Genomic DNA, 16,520 nt, shown 5'->3' on the forward strand with positions numbered 1-16,520 from the left:
GTATATACAACTAATAGTTAGAGTCAGAACACGTTCATATTATCTAAATAACTCTCAAATGTTTGAAGTTTTTCAGTCCGGCTTTAAGCCGTTTCATAACACAGAGACAGCTCTCATAAAGGTTATGAACGATATTCTGGTAGCGACGTACTGCGGTAAACACGTAGTGCTTATACTTCTAGATATGACTGCTGCATTCGACACAGTGGATCACGACCTGCTGATCTCTCGATTACAGCATTGTGTAGGCATTTCTGGCTTGGCACTCCTGTGGATAAAATCATATTTCTCAAACAGGAGCTTCTGTGTTAAGTTGGGTTCATCATCGTCCTCTGTGGCCCCTCTGCCATGGGGTGTACCACAGGGATCTATTCTTGGGCCATTACCGTTTTCGTTGTGTCTCTGGGTGCAATCTTTCGTAAACACAAAGTCTCATTTCATCTATATGCTGATGATTGCCAGCTTTATTTTTCTTTCAGTCGTTCTGATAGCTCCCCAATTAGACTCCTGCTTGATTGCCTTAGCGATTTTAAGTCATGGATGGCTCTAAACTTTTTTAAATTTTAATGAACGTAAAACGGAAGCAATTCTGTTTGGCCCGAATCGTTCCTCTGATATCCCTGATGTTGACCTTGCTGCTCTGACCCCTCACCTGAAGAGCTCGATTACCAATCGTGGGTTAAAAATCGACTCTGCACTTACTTTTGATGGCCACGGGAATGGGGTGGTGAAATCATCATTCTATCAACTCAGGCGTCTGTCGAAGGTTAAACCTTTTCTTTCAAGGCGTGACTTGGAGACTGTCATCCATGCGTTTATAACCTAATAATAGGGGTTGGACTGGGCACTCTGACACGCCTGCAGCTAGTACAGAATACTGCGGCATGGTTTTATCTGGTAGAAGGAAATTTGAGCACATTACCCTGGTTTGGGGTTCCCTTCACTGGCTTCCAATTGAATTTAGGATTCATTTTAAATTTCTTTTATTGGTTTTTAAATCCTTAAATGGTCTGGCACCTGCATATGTCTCATTTGCTGAAGCCCTATGTCCCCACTCGTTCGCTCCGGTCAGCTGAGCAGCCGTTACTCCAAGTCCCCAAATCACGGCTGAAACTGAGAGGAGACCGAGCGTCTCTATCGTGGCTCCAAAGCGTTGGAATAATCTTCCTCGAAGATTATTATTATATTAATAATCAACATCAGTGCTGGTTTTTAATCCAGATTAAAAATGCATTTTTATTCGCTGGCTTTTGACTCAGTGGTTAACTGACTTGTATTTACTTATACTTATACTTACTGTTTTTGCTATGTTTATTATTTTATCGTATTTATTATTCTTATTGTATCTATTATATTTCTATTGTTCAGCACTTTGGTCGGCCTTGTGTGTTTTTAAAGTGCTATATAAATAAACTATGATGATGACGATGATGATATGAAGAAATAATGATTACGAGTGCCTACCTGTACAGGTGGGTCAGCGTGTTGGATGTTGTCCTGCAGGTGACTCATCAGCATCAGGTCACGTGCCTGGTACCAGCGTGAGTGCAGAGCATGGTGATATATGTGGCAGAGGATAGCACAGGTACGGATACGGTCGGTGCGATCCTTGGCGTAGATGAACTTGCAGAGGCGGTCCATGATCACAGCGCTGTCCTCTCCCTCGCTCTCCTCCTTGTTCTCCTCCTTGTTCTCCTCTTGTCTCTGGTCCTGCTCCGACTACACAACAGAAAAACACTTCAGCACACCATTTTACACCTTATGCATAACATTTCATTAAACATCATAAAAATAGCATCATGATGCAGATGTTTGTCAAGAAAAGTTCTGATTCTGCACAGTGCCGTCTCTCACCTTGGTCTCTCCCTGCAGGCCCAGGCTGCGTCTGTGAGCTTTGTAGTCAAACTTGTAGTAGGTGTGCATGATTCTGCGCAGGTAGACACGGCAAATTTCTTCTGTGGAGCCTTTGTTCTCCATGTAGGTGAGCAGCCGGTCAATGATGCCACAAACCCTGCCCTCATCTTTGAGATTGTCAACGTATTCTGAAGGAAGATTTTAAAAAAAGAGAGGAAAGAATAAGCAAAATACATCCATATGAGCAGCAAATACAGCAATACAAATTTCAAGGGTGATGTAAATCCCACATTTTAGATTGCAACCCATTAATCCACATTTACAGTCCTAACACATTCACCCTCATAGCAGTTAATAATCGTCACTCAGGTTTTGGCACCACTCACCCTGAGAGTGGGGATCAGTGTTCTGCATGATCTTTGTGAATTCTTCATCCATCCTTTCTACCAGGGTTAAGATGCATCCGCGCACCCTGAAAGGCTAACAAATACACACAAAGAAATTAATACCAGCCCATAGTTCACAAGACCGTTGATACAAATGCAGACAGTTCAACAGCTATGTGAGTGTTTTATTAGTCTAAACTGCTTTCTTTCTTTAAGTCCACAGATTGCTTGGGGTGGATGAGTGGGATCACCTGATCGGAGACGGCCAGATTCTCGCTGTCCTCTGCGATGTTCTCTCCGATGAAGATGTTGTTGTGCTCAAAGAGAATGTCCAGCAGCTCATCTATACAATCCAGACACTTTTTCCACATGTCAGGCTAAAAAAGGAGACAAGCCAGAAGAACTATAAATAATTTTTGTGATGACTTGCAATTTTAAGATATTTCATGTAACATGAAACACTACAGTAAATCACAGGAACCCTTTTGGTTTTGTTGATACTGTAAGAATTAAAAGCAGTGTCACTCACTTTCATGAAGGCTGCCAGGTTGGGGTTGTAGTCGTACAAGGAGGCAATAATGTTGAACTTGATCTTGACCAGGATACCTTGGCCCAAGTTATTCTCTGCAGCGATGGCTGCCAGAGCATGAAATAGCTCAATTTGAGCCGCCCTGTCAGTGAGAAAGGAGAAAAAAGAAGAAAAGGAGTCAGGATTTGTTCAGGAGAAGAATTTCTCTGAAATTCATATACTGGACATACTTCCACATGACACGCCTGGTTTTACATTGACTGGATATCAACAGTCGTGTGAATACGTAACTTTTTTTAAATATATATTTTTAAGCTTTAGTGATAAATGCAGTCTACCTGTCTGTTCCCTTTTTGCCTCTTGCTTGCAGGATCTCATTCAGCTTCTTCACCACCACCGCTGTGTTGATCTCGGTGCCTTTAGCAAACATTTTGGGTTTCTCCTGAATGGTCGCAATGGGGAAAAAAACAAACAAACTTAAAATTAAAAATACAAACAACGTGTTGAATAAACTCTTAGAGGCAAGTTTTTCTTTTTACAGTCATTGATTTTGTTAAATTAGCCAGACAATTGCATGTTGATTTTATCACTGTCATTACTATAAATGAACACGTCGGCACTGAAACACAAACAAGCTAAACTAAAATAAGAAGCAGCACCAGTGCATCTATTCTTGTCCGGCCGGCATCAAGTCCAGACAGTTTTATGTTACCATCTGTTCTTTACCTTAACCAGAGGTACTCCTCTGTTAACCTTCTCCCAGCCTCCTTCCTCCTCAGCCTCCTCCTCAATTTGTTCTTTCTGTTTGGGCTTCTTCTTCCTCTCCTCCTTCCTGACTCCAGGCTTTTCAGTGTCCTGGGACCTGAGGACAGACACAGTGTTTGGTAACAACACATTCACTCTACATGACTCTCTCTGCAGTAAAATTTGACTTAAAATCTAAAAAAGTGTCTGAACAGATATTCAAAGTATTTAGACCTTTTAACTTTGAGGAAGGTCACAAGACGCTTCCTCTTTAAGGCATTTTCTTCTTCCTTATCAGAGGTTTCACTCCTGCTGTCTGAGTCGCTTGGGCTCCAGTCTCCATCATCATCATCATCATCATCATCATCTTCATCAGAAGAAGAGGACTTATCCTTTTGAGAGAAGGGAAAAACTCAAAATCTTAGCTCAGGCATCCTCTCAAATAAACTGTGCAAGTATTTTGTCTTTCCCACCAGATCTTTTGCTGTAGTTTAGTTAAATGACCTCTTACCTCAGATTCCTTGGCAGTCTGAGAACGGTCGGTGGCCTCTGAAGGCGCCTCAGGCTTTTTCTTCAAGAAGGACTTTGATGACACCTCTCCTTCACTGTCAGAGGACGAGCCTTGTGGACCAAAAAGACAAATATCAGACGATGCTGGCTCCTTTCCCCTCAGCACCAACACACATTGATCATCTCATCATTTGCAGCTAATCTTTGTACAGCACGTGAAAATGTGACTGACTGAAGCACAGAATGAAGTAATGAAAGGGGGCAAAAAACTCTTAAACTGAGTTTTTAAGTAATAATGTACAAAGTAAACTTCATAATTTACGTAAAACATTCTAAACTTCATTAGTTATAACTGATTAATCTGCTGCTGGAGTTTCTTCTGAGTAGATTAAAAACAGTCAAAAGTTTCAACCGAACAAACTTTTAAAATCAGCTTAGTTTTTGCAGTTAAACTTCAGATTCTGTATAATGTATAATATATCATGGAGCTGGACCTTCAACAGTCCTTTTTAATAAGCCCATTTTCACTGGCAGCCTACAGGTTGATGTGCAAGAATGATTGATCACTCATGATGAGACTTGACACGTGCACTACACACAGACACATTTCACCTATGCCCCTATTAAATCCTATGCTTTCCGGTTTGAATCCTTTACACATAACCTGTATAAACAACCAGCTCACCAGAGTCCTCTGGCTCCTTCTCCTCCTCCTCCTCATCTGCAGACTCCTGTGGATTCTAGCAGGGAGAGAGAGACAAGACATTCTGATAACTGCTTTTTTTAAGGCTGAAATTCGTATAGATTCTAATACACCAGATTAAATACCACCAGAAGGAAGCTGCTCAGCACATTCACAGTCTTTTGACCACAGAACAGATCTGATGAGACCTAAGTTTACAACCCCCCCCAGAGATTCATACAATGCATAGAAAATAAACATGAAGATTTAGTCTTTGACTTTACCTCCTTGTATGCTGCTATTTCTGACTCAAAGTCTCTGTTGTACTTGCGGATCTTCTGACGCAGGGTGCTGAGAGCTTTTGCATTGTTCTTGTTCATCTTCTTCTTCCCCTCTTTATCCTCCCAAAGCTGTAAAAATAATGTTAAGTATTTGATTAGGACAAAAACAATGACAATTAAATCATTAAATTGCAGTTTAATTTTTTGTCCAAGCTACTAACCTGGTTCAAGTAGTCCTCCAAGTCAGCCAGAAGGCGGATATAGAAGGGAGGAATACCCTCTTTATCCACTATATTCTTGCTTTTAAGGAAGGCTCGACAAAGCTGCTCAAACTCCTCCAGACATTTGGACATGTCTCGAATCTTCATAGCGTTGCGGATAGTCTTTATGAGGTTCGTCAACTCTTCAAACCTAAGATTCAAGAATAAATTTAGTCAAAAGAAAGAAAAAAGGGGCAAAATTTTGTATAGACTTTAAAGTTGTGACCTTTTAAAAATACCACACCAACCTTTTATCTTTGGCGCTGCGCACCACTCTTTTTGTGTCCTCCTCATCGTCGCTAAGAAGCAGCGACCTGTGAAAACCAAGTGCACAAGTCAGATCTGTACAGGAAGAACAATGTGTGTGATGAGCTTGTGATGAGATTTATTCCAAGTTTCACTTACTGCTTGAAAGTGGCTCCGGGTGCTTTATCAGTGATCTCATCGTCAGATGAGGACTCCTCTGACTCACTGTCAGACCTGGCAAAGAATCGAGACATTGCTGAAGGATGCTGTCAATCTGTAGAGAAATACAAAGTAATGAGTGGTATTACAGAGATGCAGCTCCAGATTCTATGTGTGGTATACCAGCACATATTCAGCTGACAAGGATATTCACTGTCAAACAGATGTGTGCCAAACTTGTTTTTCAGGAGCCACTACCAACAAACCAGCAAATACACACTGAATATTTCGTCCTTGACATTTGTGAGGTTACCTTAAACACAAAATCTTCTTACTCGTCAACAATAAAACATTAACTGTCTTGAGTTTACCTGGTGATATTCTCATGCACGAGGCAATATTCTCACGAGGCAACTGCGAAAACGGCAAATAAACGTCACCACGCAGATGTTGTTTACAGGACAAGAATCAATGATCTGGGGAATCTATCTTGTCTTCATTGTTGTTCCCCTCGTACATTTTATTATTCCAATTTCAGCATTTTCGCCCCACAAATAAAGCATGCAGTTTGCTTTGTGTGCACTCAAATGGAGTCGAGCCAACTAGCATCACCTGTGGCCAAGTGCCATAGCCTACAGTCAGATCAACTTCTGACACATCTGCACCTGGCTCTATTACCATGTTTGAATTATAGTTTTATGCACAATATAATTGTAACTTTCACTGTTTTTTGTTCTTGTGGATCTCGCAAATAAACCTTTAAACTAAATAAAATGGTACCAAAATTAAATTAGCACTCCTATTGTTCATAATGATTTTAATATTTTTTTCCATAACAAAGAAATATGTCTCAAACATTACACATTAATCCTTGACTGGTGTTGCAACATCACATCCTCTTATCATAGTCTCATAGTGTTTTCTCTGAAAAACATTTGAAATGATGGGATAACTGATTAGCACAGCTAGCGAGAACTGTTTGGTTAATTTAACAAATATTTGTGAGGAGATAGGACATACAGTAAATGTACAGCAGTTAGACAATAATTAGTAAGCAATAGAGTCAGTGTGATTAAGTAGACCTTGTGAAAGTGAGTAACTCTTGTGTGCCAGTTGGTGTGTCATGTGTTTTGGAGTTTTTAGGTGAGTTCATTTTAAAACGTCAACTTTCTAAGTTAAGAATATTCACAAGTTAATTTCCCCAAATTACATATGACATCTATTTTGTAGCTGGATCCACTGACGTATCACATAGTAGCTGGAGCAGTCTCAAATGGAGAACAGCTCACTGCTGCCACCTGTGGCCAACTGCCATAGCCTACAACCAGATTACATCTGTAATAGCTCTCTGCACAAGAAAAGTCAACACACACTGTGCGGTACCACTCTCCACAGCAGGTGCATTCAATCTGAAAGAAAAACTATGTTGTCAGAGTAATTTATCTAAAGTCAGGTTGCTGAATGAAGTTACTGCAGATAAGGCTTTTCCTTAGCTGTGGATCGCTCAATGTGTTCTGCATCCTCAGCTTCTTCTGTGCTCCTAGGTGTAAGCCCTCAACTTGCTCAGTGTTCAAGTTGAACATTGTACATTTAGTCATTGGTGTTGAAGTAATCAAACAGTCTGCCTTTAAATCCAGGGTGTCATCCAAATTGAAACACTTGGCTTTGAGGTTCACTGTACCAAAGCTTTGACTGTTTAAAGAATCGGAGAGCCCGCCCACCACAGGCAGACCTGAAAGATCTTTAGTCTCACAGCTGCCACTGCCAGAAGCGTCATCATGGGTTTCAACGTCCTTGCCACTATGGTCCTTAGCATCTGTCGTAACATTATGCTTTGATAGATCAGGGGCAATGTCAATATTGTTGTCTTTTGGGCTGGTGGTTAGATTACTGACCTCAGGTGTGGAGGGCTTGTCTGAAGACCTCGGGCGGATGGTGCATGAGCTTGTTTCTGACAAAGTTATGGTGCCATTGGGCCTGGAGGTATTGTGGTGACTGTCATTTGGGTTCACCTCTGATAAAGTTATTGTTCCATTTGGCTTGGAAGCACTTTGGTGACCGTCACATGAGCTCATTTCTGTCAGAGTTATTGTGCTATTAGGCTTTGAAGCAATTTGGCTACTTTCACTCTGGACCGTTTCCAACAAAGTTATTGTGTCGCTCTTCTTGGAAGGTGGTTGAGAATCAAAGGTGTTGTTCTTGAGGTCTTCCCCTAATACAGTGCTGCCACTGCATTTATGCAGAGGATGCTTTTCAAATGTGGTGTTCTGCACAGCAAATGGAGCACATTGCCTTACAGATGAGCAATTTTGATGTGGGATGTTTCAGTGGTGCCAAAAGCTGCCTGACCTAAAGTTCCTGTCCCAGCTTTGGTGCAGCTTACAATAAATGGAGGAAGATCAGGTGTCTTATTCCGAGAGTAGGAAACTGAAGCAGTAGTATTTAAATCATTAGACATGCTCAGATTAGCGGCCTGCATGACATTAAATGTCCCATTCCCAGAGCTTGATGCTTTTGCTGGTTTATCGGTAGCGGCTCCTGAAAAGCAAGTTTGCCACACATCTGTTTGACCATCACCGGTCAATCTGAAACACTGGTGTTGTGCCAAAAACTGATTGCCTGCCAAAAACTGATTTCCAATGTTTCCGTGTATTTTTTATGTGTAATATAGTTAGGTATGTTGCTAAAAAGACTTTGGTGAACAGGTATTACAAAGGAGTTATATATAAAATTTTAAAAATACCCGTTTCTCAAGTATCATTATAACTGTGTTATTGTACTTACATTATAATCAATCAGGTCCCTTTTGTCCACTTAAAATATGTTTACAGAACTATTTTTGTATTCGTTGCAATTTCAGCTGTCCTCTTGGCCAGATTACTCTTAAAAGAGGCATTTTTAAAGTCAACAAGAATTTTTTTAAACTGCGAAAATACAGGATTTATAAAATTCATTGCCAAAAACTGATTGCGGCTTCTACCTTGTTAGAGGAATGTTGTTTGTCGCTCAAGATGACTTGATATCATTCATGAGTGATACATTTGATATATGTTTCACATATTATAGACCAACAAGTTATTTATAGCAGTTTAAATATAGGCAGTTTTTAAACTTAAATGTTTTAATTATTTTCCAGAAAAACGTCCACCGGCCTTATAGTGCTGACACTTAAATGCGTCTATACCGCAGAATATTAGCCTAATGCTAGCAAACAGGCTGGATTACAGTCGACAAAAGAAATGAAAACCAAGTTGCAGTTGGGCTTACACGCCTTACCCAGAATGCTTTCACGGCAAATAAACGAAAATACAAAAAAGTCGCACACTTAGTGAATTAAACTCACCTACAACCTAGTAAAAGTTATTCCGCGGTGTTTAGTTTGAGCTGTTTAAAAATCCAGTTTTCTTGTCGAAGGAAAAGAAAATGCGTGCAGCACTCTTACCGGGCAATTTCGTCAGAACAGGAAGTACTCTGATGATCAACAACGTGAATAGTCCGCAGTACTGAAGGCTCTCCGCTCACAGCGCCACTCAGCGGCTGAAACAGTGCATTTAAAAATCCCATTCTGTTGTTCTCACGGGAGTTTGGAGAAAAAAAACACGAATCGTTGGTCTCCATTTTTCCTTAGCTGGTTCACCACTGCTTCCGAGGAAAGGGATTACACCAGCAAAACTGGACAAAAGTAACAGTGAAAGCATTACATACGGGTAAAGTTTTAACAACTCTACCTTTATATAATATTGTATTGGAAAACCTTGCTTTTAAATCGCAGTGCATGGTAAATATTTGCCTACACAGTATTCTTGTATTTATGGAGATATACCAGTGTGTTGAATAACCTGAGATAAAGATATCCAAAGTCACAGGGTTTCACTGGAAATTCAATATTTTTAACAATAGAATATTAATCTATTATACAATATTTAATTTCAGTGGTGGAATGCCAGTAGCTATGCGTGTTGAATATGCTGATGTTTTATTTATACCCGGCAGCTTGACAATGAGTATCAGTATTTGAGCACAGTAATTCTAAATCGCAAAGACTGAAATTTCCAAATACTGAAAAAAAGGTGTTCAAATGTGTCCTCCCAGCAGAGCACTCTCCAAAGTGTTAGACCAACCAAATGAAAGACCAACACATATTATTAAATTTATTAGAGATGAAAATAAACAGTGTAATGTTAAACACACAAACAGACAAAATCTCATCCTCACTGCAAAATAGAAAAAAAACAAAAAACATTTCTACTTTAGTGAGTAAATTATTTTACGTAATTATTAACATTTAAAAACAGCAGATATGCTTTAAAGTATTAACACCGGGATTTCACTGGGACATCTTGTTTAGTGTATTTCAGCAACTCTAGAAGAGAAAAAGAGGAAAACTTAATTATGTTCCTAGAATAAAAGATTGCTTGTGTAACATAAATAACATAACCAAAAAGGAAAAAAAAGAGGATCACTTGATAATACTGAGTATATGATATGATTTGATTGAGTAAAGTCCAAATTCTTCAAGTTGTAATGTCTCCTGACTTCTTAATAATTTCTACAATTTAGACCCATATAACCACAGTAACAGGCCATCTGATACCTTCTTTCAGCCTTGTGTTTTCTTCTGATATCAGTTTAAGTTGTTCTTCAAGCTCAGCACATTTTGCACAACCTGAAAAACAGTTTGCATCATTAATTAAAGAGGACAAATGGGAAATTGTAACGCCCACAATTTACAGTCTATGCTAATTATTTTCACCATTGTCTTTAAATAGCAATTGATATACTGGGACATTGTATGAATACATAGGACTTAACAATCTTGTGTTAGTTGTTGTTGTCGTTTAATGTTCACAATTGTATGACATGAAATTAAAATCCAATTAACACATAATAATAACAACACAGAGTAAAAGTAACCTTCAGACAACATGAACACGTGATTTTAATAAAAACAAAACAACCAAATTGGTTCTGAGTACCAACAGTCCACTAGAAATTACACAGCTGAGACTTGTCTCCTCAGCACTCTCAACTTACTGTGGATTTGGGTTTTAGGTAGTGGTGCTTTATTGCTGATTCCAGGCTGTTTCAGGGGCCTGGCTCTGTTGGGAGCATTACACGCTTTTGAGGGTTCACTCATACATGCTGGCACTGCAGCCTCTTAAAGCATGAAAACACCACAGGAGTTCACTACAGGTTACTGCGCTCGTGAAGCTGTTCAGCAGCATAAATCACATCAAACTTTGGCCAACTGCCCAACAGTTAGTGGAAAAGCCAACAAACCCTTTGGCATATCAGGAAATCTGCACTGATTAGTTTATCTTTAGAAAACACAGTGAAGTACTGTTCTATACCTGTGACTTAGATAAAGTTCAGACCATGTCACAAGTTTCAAGTGCAGAAATTCCAGTAAATTTCCAACATACCTTCTCCTTGAGCTTTGGCAGGCAATCCTCTCTTACTGGGCTGCTTGAGGATTGTCGTTTTGTTTGTAGCATCACAGGCAGATACTGGAGCTCCAACACTATTGCATGGATCGGAAGCATCTGTAAAGGGTGGAAAAAAAGAGAAATCTACATGACTGTACACTTACACTTGGGTTTCAAGCTTCATGCAAATACCAAAAATACCAAACGAAGCTGTTAAAAAGGCTGCAATACTAGAGCATGATTTTCTTATTTATTTACCGTACCCATTTTCTTCCTCTTTGACACTAGCAAACTGTCAGCTCTGGTTAGAGGGTGCTTCTTTGCTTGTGAAGTCTTGGTCACAGGGTTAGTTGCTATGTAGACAAAAAGGAGAAACTGTTACAGAAAAATAAATGAACACATCTTTCACAAAAATCAGATACATTTCTACAGTAATTTCCTTCTCTATAAAAAGCCTGAAAGACCACAGAAGACAACTAAAGCAGATGATCACAGAATTATTTCCATGGTTAAAAACAAAACAACTTCACAACATCTACCAAAGTCCACAACACGCTGGAGGAAGTAGAGGATTCATTGTCAAGACCTCCAGTCAAGAGAAGCCATTTATAAATGGAAATACAGAGAGTTTACAATGAGGTGTAAAACCACTAGTTACACTCAAGAACAAGAAGGCAATATTAAACCAGAAAACACCTAGAAGTTTGGCATCAGCTGCATTTTTATCAATTTTTTCCCCCTCGAGTATCAGAAGAAAGGCAACTTTACTGTGTATCTGAAGTGAGGGCAAATTGAAACTTTCTAATGTACAGATACAGTTTGACAAATGTGTGAGTACCTGTAGGTCCACAGAGCTTGTCGGTACTTGAAGAAATTGCTGTACTGCTTCTTGTTAAAGGTGGCCTAAGACACATAGTAGCTCTCTGGATCCCTGATGGGATTCCACTAAACTGCGATCTTTGTGAGCCACAAGCGGGCAGCTTGGATCCTGGTATTGGTACAAAGGGGAAGACAGAGATGCCCCGGACGCACCATGCGAACACACAGATACAGTACATAGTTACACTGAGGTTATTAAACACATGATTATGGGAATAACAAAACTGGGACCTATGCAAACCTATCTAAAAACAAAGGTATACACTTCCTACCTGTTGCTGTAGCACGCAGGTTGTAGCAGGATGTTACTCCTGTGGTCTTAAATACACATACACGAAAAGAGGACGTTAACGACAGACTGTCAAGTACATGGATGTACAGCTTTTAATCAGTACAAAATAAAATGGAACAAATAATAACTAATAGGTTCAACCTGTGTTCATTTTCTCAGATGGTAATATCAACATTTTGCAAACATTTAAGTCCTACCCCCTGGGGTGCATCAGGGGCAGTGGCAGCAGTGTTTCTTGAAGCTTCAGCTTGGGTTCTTTGTCTTTTCGTAGGTAAGTTGGATGCCACTGTATTCAACCTGGCTGGAATTGAGGAATGTGACTTTGATTTCATCAGCTGAGCTCCAGCTTTCGGGGGAGGGCAAAGGGATTTAGCAGCTGGCTGTTTCAAGAATGTTTTACGGTCACAGACAAGGTTTGATGGAGGGTCTGATGGCACCTGATCAGCTGGCTTCCTGGGACCATCTGTGTACAGCTTCTTCTGTGCTCCTAGGTGTAAGCCCTCAACTTGCTCAGTGTTCAAGTTGAACATTGTACATTTAGTCATTGGTGTTGAAGTAATCAAACAGTCTGCCTTTAAATCCAGGGTGTCATCCAAATTGAAACACTTGGCTTTGAGGTTCACTGTACCAAAGCTTTGACTGTTTAAAGAATCGGAGAGCCCGCCCACCACAGGCAGACCTGAAAGATCTTTAGTCTCACAGCTGCCACTGCCAGAAGCGTCATCATGGGTTTCAACGTCCTTGCCACTATGGTCCTTAGCATCTGTCGTAACATTATGCTTTGATAGATCAGGGGCAATGTCAATATTGTTGTCTTTTGGGCTGGTGGTTAGATTACTGACCTCAGGTGTGGAGGGCTTGTCTGAAGACCTCGGGCGGATGGTGCATGAGCTTGTTTCTGACAAAGTTATGGTGCCATTGGGCCTGGAGGTATTGTGGTGACTGTCATTTGGGTTCACCTCTGATAAAGTTATTGTTCCATTTGGCTTGGAAGCACTTTGGTGACCGTCACATGAGCTCATTTCTGTCAGAGTTATTGTGCTATTAGGCTTTGAAGCAATTTGGCTACTTTCACTCTGGACCGTTTCCAACAAAGTTATTGTGTCGCTCTTCTTGGAAGGTGGTTGAGAATCAAAGGTGTTGTTCTTGAGGTCTTCCCCTAATACAGTGCTGCCACTGCTTTTATGCAGAGAATGCTTTTCAAATGTGGTGTTCTGCACAGCAAATGGAGCACATTCCTTTAAAGATGAGCAATTTTGATTTGTGATGGGGGATGTTTCAGTGGTGCCAAAACCTGCCTGACCTGAAGTCCCATCTTTGGTGCAGCTTACATTAAATGGAGGAAGATCAAGTGTCTTATTCTGAATGTGGGAAACTGAAGCAGTAGTATTTAAATCATTAGACACGCTCAGATCAGCGGCCTGCATGACATTAAATGTTCCATTCCCGGAGTTTGATGCTTTTGGGTTTGGCTGTGTCGCATAGTTTTTCAACTCATCGTTTACTTTGTGACAAGATTCCACAAGTTCTGAGGGGGGGTCCTTTTGACTACTACTACACTCCATATTCGATGTAGACCTTACACTCTGAGCTGACGTGTCATTGGATGAGGTTGTGTCATGTGTAACATTAGCTGGTTGACTGCTGAATGTATCATCAGGTGATGTTGAGCTCATCTTCATATTTTGTCCACTGGGCTCGTTGGCTGACTTTGCTTCATGGCTGGCAATCAGGTCTTTAATGATAGCTTGAGGTTTATCAGAAAACTCCACAGGCTCTTCCCGGATCTCTGAGGTAGCTTTTTGATTAGCACTGCACTCCACATTAGAGTCTGCAGGTATGTCACTAGAAGATATTATTTCTCGAGTAACTTTAGCAGGATTTTTCCCAAGTGTATCCCCTGCCGATGCTTGACTCGTCTCTATATTACATTCACTGGGCTCTGATGAAGACTTGCTATTTTCCAAAACACTTCCCATAGTAATATCCTGAGTTACACCCAAAGAGGTTTTTGCTATGCTTTCCCCCACACACTTGTCGGATTGTACACTTGTACTTAGCAATTTTTTGCCCGAGATGACACCTGAACTGCTAGGCTGTGCCGCGATTTTTCCACTTTCCATTCCATTAAAAGACCTGTCGCGTTTCAAATCAAGCGGCGGAAGAGCCTGAGTCACATCCATGGAGAAGGTCTGTTGTCCTGATGATAATGGTGAATCACGTGTAACATCAAGGAGAGTAATTTCTGGCAAGAATTTGTCAAGTATCAGCCAGGGGACCGGAGCATGCTTGTTCTGAGAGGCATCAATCATTTTGACATCTGGGTCTGTAATCTCTGTTGTTGCCATATGTTGTGAAAGATCAGGAGGATGAATTTCAGGAATATTTATTTTAGGGCTTGTGCTTGCAGAAGTTGCAGGTGCGCTGTCAGGAGCAGGGGAGTCATTTCTAGTAAGCTGTATGGCAGAATCACACATAGAATCAAATAGGGTCACTTCTGGCAAGCATTCGTCACCTAGGAAGGACACAGGACCATCCATGTCACTGAATAATTGCCCAGAATAGCTACTAGGGGGATCTGAGTTTAACTGTTGGACAGAACCTTTTGTTGATTTTTGACAATCTGCTGTGGCTGCACCAAAGGAGAAAAGAGAAAGTGTCTGACGACGATTATTTTCATGTGTTGAACTTTCTGGAGATTTGTTGCCGATATTTAAGTATTTTAAAATTGGTGTCAGAGCAGACTGGAAAGAAATCCGTGACTTTGGCTTGCTGCCTGTTGGAGCAGGGGTTGAAAAGGTGCAGGTGTCAGAAAGAGGCTTGTTTTCTTCATGGGGCCATTTGAGTTTAGAAGTCCCAGCTTTAACAGTGCCCCCGGGTGGAATGTTTTCACAGCACTCATCGGCATCTGGATTTTCCCGAATGTATAAGCCTCGCCCAGTTGGTTTGTTGGCCATGGATGGTGATGCTTCTTCTCTCACAGAATAAATGAAGGGCTTCTTATTTAAAACAGAGGGCAATACTCAGACTCCACACATATTATCAGCTGTCTCAGATTCCCTGTGCCTAAAATAAGAAAACAGAGCTTGACTTCATTGGCTTATGTAGGCAACTGAATGAAAATGTCTCACTGCTGAATTATTTTACAGCTTTTTTATTTATACAAACTAGATATTAAAACAGCAAAATCAAAATGCAATTTAGCACCGACAGTAACGGACGACTATGTAATCTCAACTTGTGCTGAGTTTCTAATGTTACACCCCCCCAAAAAACAAAACAAAACCCATGTCAATTTATTTTAAACCAGTAAAACTAGAGATTAGGTAACGCATACAGCAACATCATAGCTTAGGAACACAGATTTGGTTTTTAACGTAGAGTTACGGCGGTTTTAGGTTGGAAAACGTTGCTTTCCGATTGTTTACTATGTCATATTTACGATAAATAGTTATTTCATTCATGTAATGCTCGGAACACGAGATCATCTTGAACGAGCATAGGTTAAGCTAAAACCTTGTAACGTTTGTTAGAAGAACGGAACCAGCTCTGCTTACCTGTAAACACGAACTTCTTAGCGGATGTTTATAGATGTGAAACTGTTTTAGTCTCAACGAGATTCTGGTTTGATAAGACAAACACGGATACTACAAAATAAATATCAGCATAAACTCTGAAACGTTTATCTTGTTAACCAACGAAGCGCCTGTCTAGTTCAAAATGTCAGTTTCCTTCACGCTCATTGGATGTTTTACACCAATCATAACGCAAGGATTCTTCTTCTGTGTTTAATCGTGAATTAGCGTTCATGCACAGACGATAGCATTACAGTGCCATCTAACGTTGTTTTGAAAACATTTCGTGACCTTTAAAGTGTGCTTAAGTGGGCTGGGCCAGTGAAACGCTCCTTTCAATCAGTGTGTAAATAAGGTTGACTACACGTGTAATCCATCTTAATGTAAAAAAGGAATGCAATTTCAACAGTATGTCTCAGTTTTTCTACATCATAGAAAAAAATGCAGCTATAGCAAATGAAAGAAATGTGCCAGTATGACTATTTGGGCTTAAACGAGAAGAAATACATATGTAAAATTATAGAAAAAGCTCACTGGCACCACTGTAAAAAAACAAATAACAAAAAACAACCCAGAAATGTCTGTATGATTATATAATAGCATTTAACTGCTTCTGTCATTTAATTCCTTTTTAACCATGCACACACTGTAAAAACACATACATTTTTATAGTATAAGGAACTTCCCTGTCATTTAA

The 16,520-nt window shown here is 40.2% G+C and overlaps 2 protein-coding genes across 6 annotated transcripts in view; both read right to left on the bottom strand.

Moving 5' to 3' along the window:
* eif3c (eukaryotic translation initiation factor 3, subunit C) overlaps positions 1 to 9,137 on the bottom strand; it is a 37,276-nt gene extending 28,139 nt beyond the window's left edge. The window contains exons 1-16 of one of the 3 annotated variants that reach the window (XM_042214128.1): positions 8,995 to 9,137; positions 5,652 to 5,766; positions 5,495 to 5,560; positions 5,208 to 5,397; positions 4,990 to 5,115; positions 4,709 to 4,763; positions 4,025 to 4,134; positions 3,748 to 3,905; positions 3,496 to 3,631; positions 3,108 to 3,211; positions 2,770 to 2,911; positions 2,492 to 2,617; positions 2,241 to 2,334; positions 1,855 to 2,042; positions 1,707 to 1,719; positions 1,538 to 1,676 (exon numbers count right to left, since the gene is read on the bottom strand). In XM_042214128.1, the coding sequence (XP_042070062.1) occupies positions 1,538 to 1,676; positions 1,707 to 1,719; positions 1,855 to 2,042; positions 2,241 to 2,334; positions 2,492 to 2,617; positions 2,770 to 2,911; positions 3,108 to 3,211; positions 3,496 to 3,631; positions 3,748 to 3,905; positions 4,025 to 4,134; positions 4,709 to 4,763; positions 4,990 to 5,115; positions 5,208 to 5,397; positions 5,495 to 5,560; positions 5,652 to 5,746 (1,742 nt within the window). In that variant the 5' untranslated portion in view covers positions 5,747 to 5,766; positions 8,995 to 9,137. Of the gene's footprint in view, positions 1 to 1,537; positions 1,720 to 1,854; positions 2,043 to 2,240; positions 2,335 to 2,491; positions 2,618 to 2,769; positions 2,912 to 3,107; positions 3,212 to 3,495; positions 3,632 to 3,747; positions 3,906 to 4,024; positions 4,135 to 4,708; positions 4,764 to 4,989; positions 5,116 to 5,207; positions 5,398 to 5,494; positions 5,561 to 5,651; positions 5,767 to 8,994 lie in introns of all 3 variants that reach the window. The other 2 variants (XM_042214126.1, XM_042214127.1) reach the window with 2 other exon arrangements.
* Positions 9,138 to 9,788: 651 nt separating this feature from the next.
* LOC102294048 (mucin-17) lies at positions 9,789 to 16,079 on the bottom strand. Of its 3 annotated transcripts, XM_042214124.1 has the most exons (9): positions 15,806 to 16,079; positions 12,446 to 15,314; positions 12,229 to 12,274; positions 11,916 to 12,065; positions 11,341 to 11,430; positions 11,075 to 11,194; positions 10,686 to 10,808; positions 10,246 to 10,317; positions 9,789 to 10,014 (listed from the first exon to the last, which is right to left on the bottom strand). In XM_042214124.1, the coding sequence occupies exons 2-9, from the start codon at positions 15,203 to 15,205 to the stop codon at positions 9,965 to 9,967; spliced, it is 3,411 nt and encodes a 1,136-aa protein (XP_042070058.1). In that variant the 5' UTR covers positions 15,206 to 15,314; positions 15,806 to 16,079; the 3' UTR covers positions 9,789 to 9,964. The 3 variants fall into 3 exon arrangements, 2 of the variants coding, with proteins under 2 accessions (XP_042070058.1, XP_042070059.1); XM_042214125.1 differs by lacking the exon at positions 10,686 to 10,808 and having other exon boundaries at positions 15,806 to 16,067; XR_006052984.1 differs by lacking the exon at positions 9,789 to 10,014 and having other exon boundaries at positions 10,284 to 10,317; positions 10,686 to 10,750; positions 15,806 to 16,071.
* Between the last annotated feature and the right edge of the window lie 441 nt (positions 16,080 to 16,520).

This window comes from Haplochromis burtoni, unplaced genomic scaffold (genome assembly GCF_018398535.1).
Source record: "Haplochromis burtoni strain Fernald_Lab_line unplaced genomic scaffold, NCSU_Asbu1 Contig_520, whole genome shotgun sequence".
In the NCBI taxonomy this organism is placed as follows: domain Eukaryota; kingdom Metazoa; phylum Chordata; class Actinopteri; order Cichliformes; family Cichlidae; genus Haplochromis; species Haplochromis burtoni.